The following is a 15,890-nucleotide window of genomic DNA, read 5'->3' on the forward strand; positions in this document are numbered from 1 at the left end:
TAAAAAAGCTAGGAAATGGCAGAATGAAGGTTGCCTGTGCAGCCATCATTTGTTTCCCTTGTCCATATGCATTATGATACAGACTTTAATTAGATTGTCACGTACTATTTTTTCCACGGAACTCCTGCCTCATTCAGTGCAGAGGATGGATGGGGCTCACTTAATGAGCAGCTATTCAATATTTTGTTTTCTCCTCATTGCTCACTGTATGACCCCATGCCTTATTTACTGCACGCTATTCAAAACTCTGTCTGAGTGCTTCACAATACCCCTGTTAGGTAAGGGGGAGATATTGCCCTCAGTTTACATAAGAACGGCCATACTGGGTCAGACCAAAGGTCCATCTAGCCCAGTATCCTGTCTACTGACAGTGGCCAATGCCAGGTGCACCAGAGGGAGTGAACCTAACAGGTAATGATCAAATGATCTCTCTCCTGCCATCCATCCCCACCCTCTGACAAACTAAAGAAGTCTAGGGACACCGTTCCTTACCCATCCTGGCTAATAGCTATTAATGGACTTAACCTCCATGAATTTATCCAGTTCTCTTTTAAACGCTGTTATAGTCCTAGCCTTCAGGCAAGGAGTTCCACAAGTTTACATATAGGGAACTGAGGCACCGAGAGATTAAGGTTAAAAGTTTCCACCAATTTTTGGTTGCTTAATTTTAGATGCCTAAAACCTGATTTTTTTCAGAAAATGTAACATTATACAGTAGAACCTCAGAGTTACGAACACCAGAGTTACAAACTGACCAGTCAACCACACACCTCATTTGGAACTGGAAGCACACAATCAGGCAGCAGCAGAGAGACACACATAACAAAAGCAAATACAGTACAAACATAACTACTGTGTTAAACATAAACTACTAAAAAAATGAAGGGACAGTTTTTTTAAAAAAGATTTGAAAGGTAAGGAAATGGTTTCTGTGCTTGTTTCATTTAAATTAAGATGGTTAAAAGCAAAATTTTTATTCTGCATAGTAAAGTTTCAAAGCTGTGTTAAGTCAATGTCCAGTTGTAAACATTTGAAAGAACCACCCAAACAACCTCCATTCCTGAGGTATTTGTAACTCTGAGGTTCTACTGTATAGCACTTCATATGTTCAAAGCGCAGCTCTAATTGACTTCAGTTGCAAGTGCTCAGCACTTCTGCAAATCAGAAGTATTAAGGTATTAAGATGGCCACCCAGAAAATGAGGAACACAGTTAGTTTGAACATTTTGGTTTAAGTTTTGTGCCTATGGCAGAGGCAGGGATAGAATCCAGTTATTCAGTTGTCTTAACTATAGAACCATCTTTTCTGTTTCTGCAAAAGCCTGCCTGATTCATTACATCCCTTCCAGCTTCTGCAACAAGTCTTACAAATAACAGCTTCCTTTCATACATATCCCTGTTTCTGTGCACTGAATGAGATAGGTATCTTGTGGATAAATAGGATCTGATAATGTATTTGAAGACTGTATCATGCATGTGCACAAAGGAGCTGGCATTTCCTAACATTTGAATGCTTGACTTTACAACCTTACTATTGTTTTATCTTAGGACTTTTATGTGTAATTTCCTAGTTTTTTAAAAAAGCAAACTGAAAAACAGATAATTCATCATGTGGCATCATATTGACACCCCCATGGTTTATCAGCAGAGTTGGAACCTTTAGCTCCACTGCCCAGTTCTCTGCCACTAGTGAAGTAACTGATAGCAGTAGTAGGTTCTCATCATTTGTGTGTACCACAAGAGGGGGTGTGAGACACATTTTGCTAGTGGATTTCACAGGTATTTGCTGTCAGCAGAGGAATGGTGAGACTCAGGAATTAATGGGTTTTTTCCCAGGCTGTGGAGGGGAGTGTTCTCTTTTGGGCACAGACTTCTGCCCATTCTATCCCTACTCCCCTCAGACTTGATCCCTTCTGCTCCATCCCCTCCAATCTGTCCTAGTCCTGTCTCTTCCCCACCCTGGCTCCTTCTCCTAGTCCCTTTCTCCTTGCCTACCCTACTTCAGTCTCTAGTCTGCAGGTTTCTCCCCAGTCCCAGTCTCCTTGCCCAGCCACTCCTAGTTTGCTGCTCCAGGTCTGATTAGGATGATCAGACAGCAAGTGTGAAAAATCGGGACAGGGGTAGGTGGTGGGGGTAATAGAAGCCTATATAAGAAAAAGACCCAAAAGTAAGGACTGTTCCTATAAAATCAGGACATCTCGTCGCCCTAGGTCTGATCTGCCTCCCTGCTTTTTCACTTGTTCTCAGTTCTAGCTGCCCTCTCTTGGGGCTAGTCCACACTTACCGTCCGGGTTGACGCGGTGAGTTCGACTTCTCGGAGTTCGAACTATCGCGTCTGATCTAGACGCGATAGTTCGAACTCCGGATGCGCTCCGGTCGACTCCGGTACTCCACCACTGCAAACGGCGGTGGCGGAGTCGACCTTGGAGCCGCGGAGTTCGACCCCGCCGCGTCTGGACGGGTGAGTAGTTCGAATTAGGGTACTTCGAATTCAGCTACGCTATTCACGTAGCTGAATTTGCGTACCCTAATTCGAACCCCCTTTTTAGTGTGGACCAGGCCTTGGTTTCTTATCCAATCTCAGTCTATCCCCCTTTCTTGTTGCAGGCTCCAGCCTCTCCTTCTCTTCTCCCGCAGCTCCCAGTCTCCTTGCCCAGCCATTCGTTGCCCCCCAACTCCCAGGAACACTTTGTCCTTTTCCTGCCCCTTGTTCTGGATTTAGTCCCCTCTGTGTTCTAGTCAGGCAGCAGTCTCCTTATGCTGTGTGACTCAGCAGGGAGATCACTGACTGAAAGCGGCGCAGTTGTAAGGTCTGCCATGTAGCCACTCTGCTGATCGGAGAGAGCTCCACCATAGGCATAATTAAATCACCCCAGCGAGCAGCTGTAGCTGTGTCGGCAGAAGAGCATAGTGCTGTTCACACCAGCACATCTGTTGCTGTAATTTATGTTGGTCAGGGGTGTGGTTTTTTCACACTCCTGACAAACAAGTTTTACTGACAAAAGTGCTAACGTAGACATAGTCTAGGCCTCTTTATTTTTGCCTTATTTTTTAAAGACCCTGGCTATGCTGCATTAGCCTTACTATAGCTCATGTTTATAGAGATTCATAGTTTTTATTTTTCCCTTTTATTTTTCAGAAGAAGGTGGATTTTTTTTTCTGAATTGTTTTAGTTCTAGTACCCCAAACTTTGCATCAGAGACTTGAAATTGGGTAGGGAGTTGACTTCTTAGAGCTTCCAGTGCAGAATTGGAGTCAGAACTTGCTTTAAGCCCTTAGCAGTTCCAGTCTTCAGGCATATCCAGTTCCGGTTCCAAGAGAGGGTCTGAGAAACCCAAAGGTAGCTTTGGATGCCACACCAAATCCACTTTCCTTGGTGTCGAGAGATGGAGAAAAGAGGAATACATGGCACCATTGCTCCATGTGGTCATGTTCCTGAGGATCAGGCAGGTGGTTGGCACTGAAGATTAAGGTGGAATTATCTGGTGCTAAGGTAGGATGTTCTTGTTATCAGAAGCCCATCTCCTTGGTTCTAAGGATTAGGTCCATCTTATCTAGTTCTGATGGAAAGATTGTCTTTTCTCCCCAGTTTCAGTCCCGGAGAGGCTACAGTTTTAATTTCAGGCTCCATTATCTGTACTGCTGAGCAGAAATCCCACAGTGCTCCACTTGCTAGGGTGATGTTAAGGATTCCCTTGGAATTGAGGATTTGGAGCTGAAGTTTCCTTATTGTTACTTTGGTGCCAATGGAATAGAATGAGAGGTTCATTCTAGGGTCATTTAGTTTCTTTTGCCTCAAACTAGACCTTTCTTGGTTTCACCGTCGACACAGAGTACTTCAGTACATCCCTCTCAGATGAGGTTTCGAACCCCACCTTCTGCACAAGGGCCATTTTGCACGTTTATCTGCCATGAGCCAAATGGCCTTCCTGGACATCACAGTCTTGGAGGATAGGAATGGCAGTCACTTTTTAATCTCCCTCTTGGTATACCAACCTGCCAAACCCCTGTACTACCTCCTTCACTGAGATATGATTCAGATTCCACAGCTGAGGAAGAGAGTGTAGACCATACTCCATACAACTCATGTTTCTCCAGAGGATGTTATGATAGACATCAAAAGTATTATGGAAGATGTAAAATCTTCCAAGACCTGCTCATCAGGAGCATATATGCATTGGTCTTTGAGCCATCTACTGTTCAAGAAAAGTCTCACAAATTGTTGGATATTCTGGAAGTGAGTCAGTCAGACAGAGGGGTTGTATTAATAATGGCCTCATGGAGTCTACCAAAAATTTCTGGATGACACCAGCATCCATCTCACCAAGTTCTCAGAAACTTTTCAGAGGGCTCCAATCTTTGGGTCCACCCCAGTGATGTAGCTCTGTTTTGACAGTCTTTTTGAAGACATCCAGCGGCAGGGAAGTAACCTTGTTTTATGATTCAAGTAAAAGCAGCATTCCTGGGACAAAGTGTGTCCAAGCTTTCAACACCACTGCCCATGTCACGTCCTATGATTTCAGAGAAGACTTGTGTTTCTATTGCTGTCAATTTGGCATATTTCACGAGCATTGAAATTCATATTTAGAAAATCTCCAAAAGCCGACAAACATTTGCCTCGTCAGCCTTGTTACTTCCATTACACAAATTAAAAGAAATTGGATAGTATACAGAAGTACATTTGTCTTTATAGTGTAACTGAGCTCTTTAGACATAGTGTAGCTGGGAACTACTGGGTTCAAGATATCTTCAGGGCAACTGCTACTAAGGAGAGAATATTTTTAAAAGAGAGAAAGGATAGTCTTGTGGTTAAGGCGCATTCAAATGGGAGTTGAGAGCTGAGGTCAATTCTTGATTCTGTCTCTGTTCCCAAACTTCTGCTTACGTGGCCTTTCCCTTTCTCCTGTTCTTTCCCTATCTTGTATATTTAAAATGTAACCTGGTTAAGATGAGGTCTTTTAAAAGTTCCTAACCCAGTGGGCTCTTAATGTTGATTGGATCTCCTAATCACTCATGTAATACAAATAATATAATACATGTAAAGCCTCATGTGATGTGATTCATGGGTGGCTGGTTGCTAATATATGTTGTGGTGGTATATAAATTAAAGCCTGATTCTGTACACAAACACTTAGTTTGCAGTGAGATGGAGCATAAATGTATCCTGCACTACCCTGCTGTCTGCATTCCCTCCCCACTCTGAACTCTGGGGTACAGATGTGGGGACCTACATGAAAGACCCCCTACGCTTATTTCTACCAACTTAGGTTAAAACTTCCCCAAAGCACAAATCCTTTTCTTGTTCTTGGATGGTATTGCTGCCACCACCAAGTGGTTTAGACCAAAATCTAGGAAAAGGGGCCACATGGAGTCCCTGTTTCCCCAAAATATTCCCCCAAGCCCCTTCACCCCCTTTCCTGGGGAGGCTTGAGAATAATATACACCTCCACCTCAATATAACGCTGTCCTCGGGAGCCAAAAAATCTTACTGCGTTATAGATGAAACCACGTTATATCAAACTTGCTTTGATCCACCGGAGTGCGCAGCCCCTCCCCCCCCAGAGTGCTGCTTTACCACGGTAAAGCCGAATTCATGTTATATCGGGGTAGAGGTGTACTAACCAATTGGTTACAAAGTGAGCACAGACCAAACCCCTGGGTTTTTAGGACACTGAAAATCAATCAGGGTCTTAAAAGAAGAATTTTATTTAAAAAAAAAAGGTAAAAGAATCACACCTGCAAAATCAGGATGGAAGGTAACTTTACAGAGTAAATAAAAAGATTTAAAACACAGACTCGGACTCTGTTTTCCAGTTACAAAACATGACTGAAATTACCTCTTAGCATAGGGAAAATTCACAAGCTAAAACAAAAGATAATCTAATTCATTTCCTTGCCTTTACTTACAATTTCTGTAATTTTAGAAGTATCATTTCAGGTATCTTTTCAGGAGATAGTTTACCTGCTTGGTCTCTCTCTCTCTGTCCAGAGAGGGAACAAACAAAGAGAGCACAAACAAAACCTCTCCTTCTCCTCCCTCCCCCCCCTCCGATTTGAAAGTATCTTCTTTCCTTATTGGTCCTTTTGGTCAGGTACCAACCAGGTTATTTGAGCTTCTTAACCCCTTACAGGTAACATGATTTTGTACCTCTGGCCAGGAGGGATTTTATGTTACTGCATACATAAAGGTTGTTACCCTTCCCTTTATATTCATGACACCTGCTATGAACCAAGCATCTATGATGTGGACCCTGCTGCCGTGCATTAAAATTTCCCTAGTGCGCTTTGACTCACTTTGAAACTGGAATAGATTAAAGCACACTAGTGAACTGTTAGTGTAAGGCAGCATGGTCCACACAGGCACTTACCCTGCCCTAGCCTGCCATGCACTATGTTTACACCTTAGTAAACCAGGGGTCTCAAACACGTGCCCCAGAGTTATTTCCTGTGGCTGCCAAGCTCCCCTCCCACTCTGTCCCCACTCCCCCCACCCAGCGCGCTGTGTCCCCGCTTCTCTGCCCACCTTCAGGCGCTGCCTACTGCAGAACAGCTGTTTGGCGGCACTTAGCACTTTCCAGGAGGGAGGGGGAGAAGCGGGGAGCCATGCACTCAGGGGAGGAGGTGGAGAAGAGGTAGGGCAGGGGTGGGGATTTGGGGGAAGGGGTTGCAATAGGGGCAGGGAGGGGGCAGAGTTGGAGTGGGGACATTGGGGAAGGGGTTGGAATGGGGGCGGGGAAGGGGGCAGCGCGGACGGGGGGCTTTTGTATCTTTATATGAAAAGGTGTCAGTGATGCGGCCTTTGGGTCAATGTACTAGTCCTCATGTGGCCCTCGTGGTGATTTGAGTTTGAGATCCCTGCTGTAAACTGAATATTGACAACAAGAGGGCTCAGCATGGGTGCTGCAGTCCACTTGCATGTAATGATTTAATGACAGGTTTCAGAGTAGCAGCCATGTTAGTCTGTAGCCGCAAAAAGAACAGGAGTACTTGTGGCACCTTAGAGACTAACAAATTTATTTGAGCATAAAGGATACAGAACAAAAACACTAACCCAGGAACCTATCCTTGCAACAAAGCCCAATGCCAACTCTGTCCACATATCTATTCAAGTTACACCATCATAGGACCTAATCACATCATCCATACCATCAGGGGCTCATTCACCTGCACATCTACCAATGTGATATATATCATCATGTGTCAGCAATGCCCCTCTGCCATGTACATTGGCCAAACCAGACAGTCTCTGTGCAAAAGAATGGACACAAATCTGACATCAGGAATCATAACACTCAAAAACCAGTAGGAGAACACTTCAACCTCTCTGGCCATTCAGTAACAGATTTAAAGGTGGCAATTTTGCAACAGAAAAGCTTCAAAAACAGACTTCAAGGAGAAACTGCTGAACTTGAATTGATATGCAAACTAGATACAATCAATTTAGGCTTAAATAGAGACTGGGAATGGCTGACCCATTACACACATTGAATCTATTTCCCCATGTTAAGTATCCTCACAGCTTCTTGTCAAACTGTCTGAAATGGGCTATCTTGATTATCACTACAAAAGATTTTGTCCTCCTGCTGATAACAGCTCATCTTAATTAATTAGCCTCTTAGAGTTGGTTGGGCAACTCCCACCTTTTCATGTTCTCTGTATGTATATATATCTCCTCACTATATGTTCCATTCTATGCATCCGATGAAGTGGGCTCGAGCCCACGAAAGCTTATGCTCAAATAAATTTGTTAGTCTCTAAGGTGCCACAAGTACTCCTGTTCTTGTAACGATTTAACAGGCTCAGGGTAGAGGAAAAATACATAAGCATTACCAGTCATTGTGGTTTATTGTCAATAATCAGCATAATAAGGAGGTACTATAATAATCTGTACATCTAAATGGGAAAATGGATGTAAAGCAGCCATACAAGGAATAGCAAAACAAAAACTACCTAATGATTTTCTGAATCATTATATAGCCTGTACAAGTTTTTGTCTTATGATTAAATGTTATGTTTTAGGTTTGTGAGAGACGATGAATTTGGCAGAGATTTGTGATAATGCCAAAAAAGGGAGAGAATATGCACTTCTTGGGAACTACGACTCCTCTATGGTATATTACCAAGGTGTCATCCAGCAGATTCAGAGACACTGTCAATCAATCAGAGACCCAGCAGTTAAGGGCAAATGGCAACAGGTATGATGAAGTGATATTGCACTGCATATGGTAGATTTGGAAAGAAATACAGCATTGCACAAGCTTTTTAAAATGTAGCCTAAGTATATATTGTCTAAATTGAAGTTCATGATACTTATGTGGCAATATTTCTTGTGACATAGTTAGAAGGAGTTCTTTAGTTCTAATTGAATCAATTTTCTTGTCTTCACATAGTGTGTCTTGCTAATCAATGGACTAATTGTGTGTGACTGCCTATTTTGGAAATACTATTATGTTTTCTACTAATGCTATAATGATTTCCTTTTGCTCTCTCATCTTTCATCCAACTAATAAGCAGTAAGCTATGATGTGAGATGGGCTTGCATCATTAAAAAGATCAATATAGTTGCAATTATCTAAAATGTTATCTGCAGATTTAGATAGTACTCTTAGGCCCTGATCTCACAATCACTTGGGCATGTGCTCAACTTTATTTGCATGAGGAGTATTTTTGGGTCGATTTCTAGGAGCGATGGAAAGAGTGAGAATGAATCTGTAGTGTTAATGGGAGGTAAATTGCTCCCAAGCTACTGATCTGTGATAGTGCAGAGGTGGAGGAAGCAGACTGGCATAACAATAGAAATAGATAAGCAGCAGACAGTGTGCTGCATGACTTAATGCTATAAGCAGGTGTCATCTGAGATCCCAAGGCAGATAGATCCAACAGCAAGGAAACATACAAAAGGGCTGAAATGCATAAATCATGGATTCAGTACTTAAACACAATATTAACAACAGATGTGAAATCTTTGAGGGATAATGTCACAGTTTTTAGGCCAAAACATTTGAGTTAGTTCAATATTGTAACAATATTAGCGTTGGGTCCTGGAGTCCATTAACTCGCATGAGCTCACATACGTCAGTCTGGGTTTCGATAAATTCTTACAGCATAAATCTCTTGAATTCCAAATATCACTTTGAAAAAAAAAACAGGCTACGTGCAGCGGTGGGGAGGGGTGGGCAGAAAAACTGCCTATTTTTGTGGAATCTAGCAAAATCAATGGGACAAATTCTGTCCTTGGATCTGGGCATGCTGGTATCATGACTTTAGTAGGAGCCCCCTGCAGGCAACCAAGGATAGAGCTTAGTCCAGTGTTATGTGCTGTGCAGATTTTAAACAAACACATATAATTAGTTTGATACTGATGTCAGACACATTTTGGCAAAATAAGGCACTATATAAATTAAAGTTGTTGTAGACAAAATGTTCTATGTTAACTTCAGCTCCATTCAGAATGCACACACACAAAAATCTGTTTATCAAGGCAAAATGGACAAAGTAGAGGGACAATACAGGTTTATGTTTGTACGTGATACTACTGTAGACAGGCAAAAATTAAAATTTAAAATAATTACCTGAGATTATCTTCTTAATTAAATTAAAAAAAAACGTGCACAAGACATATTGCATCCCATTCAAATTAAGTTTTATACAATAAGAATTTGTATAAGATACGTATACAAAGTGTATTCATAGTATACACTTTGTACACATATTCTCCAAAGATTAATTTGTTGATGTTAGAAAATACGTTTTGTATAACGGAGGGAATCCAGGACGAAGGCTGAAGACAAGCTGATCAGTTTTCAAAATGATCTAAAAGGTCCAATCCTTCCATCACTGAAATAAATAGGAATTTTGCCATTGACTTTAATGTGGCCAGAATAAGTCATTAAAGCTCAAGTGCTTATGTAAGTGCTTAACTTTCAGCCCAGGATTACTCCCACTGACTTCAACAGTGCTCATAAGAATGGCCATACTGGGTCAGACCAGGCCATCCAGGTCCATCCAGCCCGGTATCCTGTCTACCGACAGTGACCAATGCCAGGTGCCCCAGAGGGAGTGAACCTAACAGGTAATGATCAAGTGATCTCTCTCCTGCCATCCATCTCCACCCTCTGACAAACAGAGGCTAGGGACACCATTCCTTACCTATCCTGGCTAATAGCCATTAATGGACTTAACCTCCATGAATTTATCTAGTTCTTCTTCGAGTGATTGCTCCAATGCATTCCAGTTAGGTGTGCGCGCCGCGCGTGCACGGCTTCTCCGGAACTTTTTCCCTAGCAACCCCGGCGGGCCGGCTGGCGCCCCCTGGAGTGGCGCCGCCATGGCGCTAAATATATACCCCAGCCGGCCCGTCCGCTCCTCAGTTCCTTCTTACCGCCCGTGACGGCAGTTGGAACTGTGGAGTGCTTGATAGCTCTTCACGTCCCTAGCTCCCGGCACCGGTCGAGCTCCCGGCACCGGTCGAGCTCCCGGCACCGTGAAGACCGTCGAGCGAGGTCGCCTTCCCAGCGCCGAGGGGAAGAGCATCCCCCGGCGGTGTGCCCTGGACCCTCTTTGGCACCTCCCTGGCCTTCCCGCCCTGAGTCGGTCGCCTCCGGCGCAGAAGCCTATGGGCTCCCACCTCCAACGCCACCAGCCCAGCCTAGCGGGGCCCAGCAGTGGGGTTTTTGGGTCCCATGGGCACAATATGAGTCGGACGCTATGCCTGCTCCGCCGAGGCCTCCGGGGGCCCACCGCAGAGTCCCAGAGGTGTCGATATCTCGACCACCGCCATCCCCACCGCCAGCCGTTCCGGTGGTGCCAGAGTGCCCCTCCGAACCCCCAGCCCACCACGCAGTGGACCCCTCTTCGGCTGAGGTCGTTCAGGAGTTATCCTCCTCATCCTCTCCCGATGAGGCAGTGGCCGGCGCGGCATCAAGGGAGCCGCCCCCCGTTGATGCGAAGGCGCATCAAGACTTACTCCGCCGTGTGGCGACGGCTATGGACCTCCCTATAGAGGAGGTAAAAGAGGACGAGGACCCCATCACAAACGTGGTGGGGTCAGACGTGCCACTCCGGGTTGCGTTACCTTTTGTGCGCACGGTCCAACGGAACGCCACCACCATTTGGCAAACGCCCGCTTCCGTGCCTCCCACAGCCAGGGGAGTGGAAAGGAAGTATTCAGTCCCTCCCTCGGGCTATGAGTACTTGTACGTGCATCCAACTCCGGACTCCCTGGTGGTACAGTCCGTTAACGATAGGGAGCGTAACGGCCAGCCGGCCGCTGCCCCAAAGGCGAAAGAGGCACGACGGATGGACCTTCTCGGCCGAAAGGTCTATTCTGCAGGGGGCCTGCAGATGAGGATCGGTAACCAACAGGTCCTCCTGGCCAGATACGTGTTCGACATACTCACGTCCCTGGCCAAGTTCACTGACCTCCTGCCGTCAACATCCCGCCAGGACTTCACCACAATGTTGGAGGAAGGGAGGCGGTCCTCTCGCTCCTCCATTACAGCCGGCCTCGACGCGGCGGACTCAGGGGCACGGACCGTAGCAACAGGGGTCACGATGCGGCGCATCGCCTGGCTCCAATCTTCCACCCTGCCTCCAGAAGTCCAGTTTACTCTCCAGGATTTGCCCTTTGACACCAAGGGGTTGTTTTCGGAGAAGACGGATTCGCGGATCCAGTCGCTCAAGGACGGCCGGGTGGCGATCCGGACACTCGGGATGCATACGCCGGTTACGCAGCGTAGACCTTTCCGCCCGCAGCCCTCCCGCTATCAGTCGCGGTACCGACCCTACCCGGCTCGGCGACCGGCCCAAAATCGCCGTCGCCCGTCGGGCAACCGCCGAAACCGGGGCCAGGCCGCTTCCAAGGCCCCACAGGCGGCGAAGCAACCCTTTTGATGGGACGCACGAGGGCTGCACATCACTCTCCCCTACGGATCCTCCTCGTTTATTTCACAACCACCTCTCCCGTTTTTTCTTGGAGTGGTCCCGAGTAACGTCTGGGTGCTCAGCACGGTCCACTCGGGATACCGTCTTCAGTTTATTTCGCCCCCTCCTTCCCACCCACCTTCCCTGTCCCTCTTCAGGGACCCCTCTCACGAGCAAGTCCTCCTACAAGAGGTCCAGACTCTGTTGAGCGTGGGTGCCATAGAGGAGGTGCCTCCCTCCAGGCGGGGCAGGGGATTTTACTCCAGGTATTTCCTCATCCCCAAGGCAAAAGGCGGGCTACGTCCTATCCTGGACCTTCGCGGGCTGAACAGATACCTACTCAAGCCCAAGTTCCGCATGGTCACCTTGGGGACCATCATTCCCTCCCTGGATCCGGGAGACTGGTTTGCGGCCCTCGACATGAAGGATGCCTACTTCCATGTCGCTATCTACCCCCCTCATCGGCGCTACCTTCGGTTTGTGGGCAACGACGCCCACTACCAATTCGCCGTGTTGCCATTCGGCCTTTCGACCGCCCCCAGAGTATTCACCAAATGCATGGCGGTCGTCGCCGCAGCACTGAGACGGAACCAGATACACGTATACCCGTACCTGGACGACTGGCTGATTCGCGGTCTGTCCAGGCAGCTCGTGGAGAGTCAGATAATAGAGGTCCTGGCTCTCTTTCGGCGCCTCGGTCTTCTTGTCAACACCGAGAAGTCAACTTTGATTCCGACGCAGCGAGTCGAATTCATTGGGGCGGTCCTCGACTCCACGATGGCCAGAGCCTGTCTCCCTCGCGCTCGACACCAGACGATGGTCTCCATCATCCGAGACCTCGTCAATTTCCCGACCACGACGGTGCGGTCATGCCTCCGCCTCCTGGGCCACATGGCATCGTGTACATACGTCACCGCGTACGCACGACTTCACCTTCGTCCGTTTCAGTCCTGGCTCGCGACGGTGTACCGCCCGCATCGCGACGCCATCGACATGGTGGTCACAGTCAACAGGACGGCTCTTGGCTCCCTCCGCTGGTGGCTCGACCCGGAGGTCGTGTGCGCCGGAGTCCCGTTCCACCCTCCCCGGCCATCGGCAACGTTGACCACGGACGCCTCTGCGCTCGGATGGGGGGCTCACCTGGGAGACCTCCACACTCAAGGCCTCTGGTCAGCAAGCGAGCTCACACTCCACATCAATGTCCGCGAGCTCCGAGCAATCCGTTTTGCATGTCACACCTTTCGGACCAAGCTGCAAGGCCGCTGTGTGACAGTATTCACGGACAACACAACAGCAATGTTCTACGTGAACAAGCAGGGCGGAGCCCGCTCGTCACCCCTCTGCAGGGAAGCGATCCTCCTGTGGGAATTCTGTGTGGCTCACTCCATTCACCTGGAAGCGTCCTTTCTTCCGGGAGTGCAGAACACGCTGGCCGACCATCTCAGCAGGTCGTTTCTCTCCCACGAGTGGTCCCTCCGTCCCGACGTGGCTCACACGATCTTCCAGAGGTGGGGGTTTCCCCGGGTCGACCTCTTCGCCTCCAAGGCGAACAGGAAGTGTCTCCAGTTCTGCTCGTTCCGGGGGCACTCGCTGGGCTCTCTGTCGGACGCTTTCCTGTATCCGTGGCAGACTCACCTCCTCTATGCCTTCCCTCCGTTTCCACTCGTGCACAGAGTGCTCCAGAAGCTTCGGAGGGATCGAGCCACCATGATACTCGTGGCTCCAGCCTGGCCGAGGCAGCATTGGTACACCCTGCTGCTCGAGCTCTCCGTTCGGGAGCCCATCACCCTCCCATTGTGGCCGGACCTCATCACGCAGGACTTCGGCAAACTCCACCATCCGAACCTGCAGTCCCTCCATCTTACAGCCTGGTACCTGCGTGGTTGACCCACGCAGAGAGGGGCTGTTCGGCGGCGGTGCAGCAAGTCCTGCTTGAAAGCAGAAAGCCTTCCACTCGTACCACCTACATGGCAAAATGGAAGAGGTTCGCGCTCTGGTGTGACCAGCAAGGGCTCAACCCATTCGTGGTACCTGTCCCTACCATCCTAGATTACCTATGGTACCTTAAGGAACAGGGTCTGGCGGTTTCCTCCTTGCGGGTCCACCTCGCATCACTGTCCGCCTTTCGTCCGTCGGTCGAGGGTCGAACCATCTTTTCCAATTCGATGGTCTCCCGCTTCCTGGAGGGCCTCGACCGCTTGTACCCGCCAGTACGTCGCCCTGCCCCGACCTGGGACTTGAACCTCGTCCTGGCCAGGCTCATGTGTCCGCCATTCGAGCCTATGGCCACGTGTTCTCTCCTCTACCTCTCCTATAAAACGGCCTTCCTGGTTGCCATAACATCGGCAAGGAGAGTTTCGGAGCTCCGAGCGTTGACGGTGGGCCCCCCCTACACCGTCTTTCACGCTGATAAGGTGCAGCTTCGTCCTCACCCGGCCTTCCTACCAAAGGTGGTCTCGGCCTTCCACCTTAATCAGGACGTCTTTCTCCCGGTTTTCTTTCCGAAGCCCCATGCTTCGCCCCGGGAGCAACAGCTCCACACTCTCGACGTCCGTAGGGCGCTGGCGTTTTACATCGACCGGACAAGGTCCTTTCGGCGTTCCACCCAACTCTTCATCGCAGTCGCTGATCGCATGAAGGGCGAGCCGGTCTCTACCCAGCGCATTTCCTCCTGGGTGACTCAATGCATCAGGTCATGCTACGAGCTGGCTCACGTGACACCATGCCGACTCACCGCTCACTCTACGAGGGCGCACGCCTCGTCAGCCGCCTTCCTGAGCCATGTCCCCATCCAGGACATCTGCAGAGCGGCCACCTGGTCTTCGGTCCACACCTTCGCCTCCCACTACGCGTTGGTGCAGCAGTCTAGAGACGATGCAGCCTTCGGCTCTGCGGTATTGCATTCCGCCACGTCTCACTCCGACCCCACCGCCTAGGTAAGGCTTGGGAATCACCTAACTGGAATGCATTGGAGCAATCACTCGAAGAAGAAAGAACGGTTACTCACCTGTAGTAACTGTTGTTCTTCGAGATGTGTTGCTCCAATCCATTCCAGACCCGCCCTCCTTCCCCACTGTCGGAGTAGCCGGCAAGAAGGAACTGAGGAGCGGACGGGCCGGCTGGAGTATATATTTAGCGCCATGGCGGCGCCACTCCAGGGGGCGCCAGCCGGCCCGCCGGGGTTGCTAGGGAAAAAGTTCCGGAGAAGCCGTGCACCGCGGCACGCACACCTAACTGGAATGGATTGGAGCAACACATCTCGAAGAACAACAGTTACTACAGGTGAGTAACCGTTCTTTCTCCTTTAAACCCTGTTATAGTCCTATCCTTCACAACCTCCTCAGGCAAAGAGTTCCACAGGTTAACTGTGCACTGTGTGAAGAAAAACTTCCTTTAATTTGTTTTAAATCTGCTGCCCATTAATTTTATTTGGTGGCCCCTAGTTCTTATATTATGGGAACAAGTAAATAATTTTTCCTTATTCACTTTCTCCACACCACTCATGATTTTATATACCTCTATCATATCCCCCCTTAGTCTCCTCTTTTCCAAGCTGAAAAGTCCTAGCCTGTTTAATTTCTCCTCATATGGGACCCGTTTCAAACCTCTAATCATTTTAGTTGCCCTTCTCTGAACATTTTTTAATGCCAGTATATCTTTTTTGAGATGAGGAGAACACATCTGTTCGCAGTATTCAAGATGTGAGTGTACCATGGATTTATATAAGGGCAATAAGATATTCTCCGTCTTATTCTCTATCCCTTTTTGAATGATTCCTAACATCCTGTTCGCTTTTTTGACTGCTGCTGCACACTGCGTGGACATCTTCAGAGAACTATCCATGATGACTCCAAGATCTCTTTCCTGATTAATTGTAGCTAAATTAGCCCCCATCATATTGTATGTATATTAAATATCATACTATTCATAGATCTTTACATTGGGGCTATGAAAGGTCTTGGCACTTAC

General features: G+C 48.0%; 1 protein-coding gene across 2 annotated transcripts in view; it reads left to right on the forward strand.

Moving 5' to 3' along the window:
• The window catches only part of KATNAL1 (katanin catalytic subunit A1 like 1), a 63,052-nt gene that overhangs the window by 8,337 nt on the left and 38,825 nt on the right, over positions 1 to 15,890 (forward strand). For both annotated transcript variants that reach the window (XM_045016696.1, XM_045016704.1), the window contains exon 2: positions 8,019 to 8,194. In XM_045016696.1, coding sequence (XP_044872631.1) covers positions 8,033 to 8,194 — 162 coding nt within the window. In that variant the 5' untranslated portion in view covers positions 8,019 to 8,032. The remainder of the gene's footprint in view (positions 1 to 8,018; positions 8,195 to 15,890) is intronic.

Source organism: Mauremys mutica, chromosome 1, assembly GCF_020497125.1.
Source record: "Mauremys mutica isolate MM-2020 ecotype Southern chromosome 1, ASM2049712v1, whole genome shotgun sequence".
NCBI classification, from domain to species: domain Eukaryota; kingdom Metazoa; phylum Chordata; order Testudines; family Geoemydidae; genus Mauremys; species Mauremys mutica.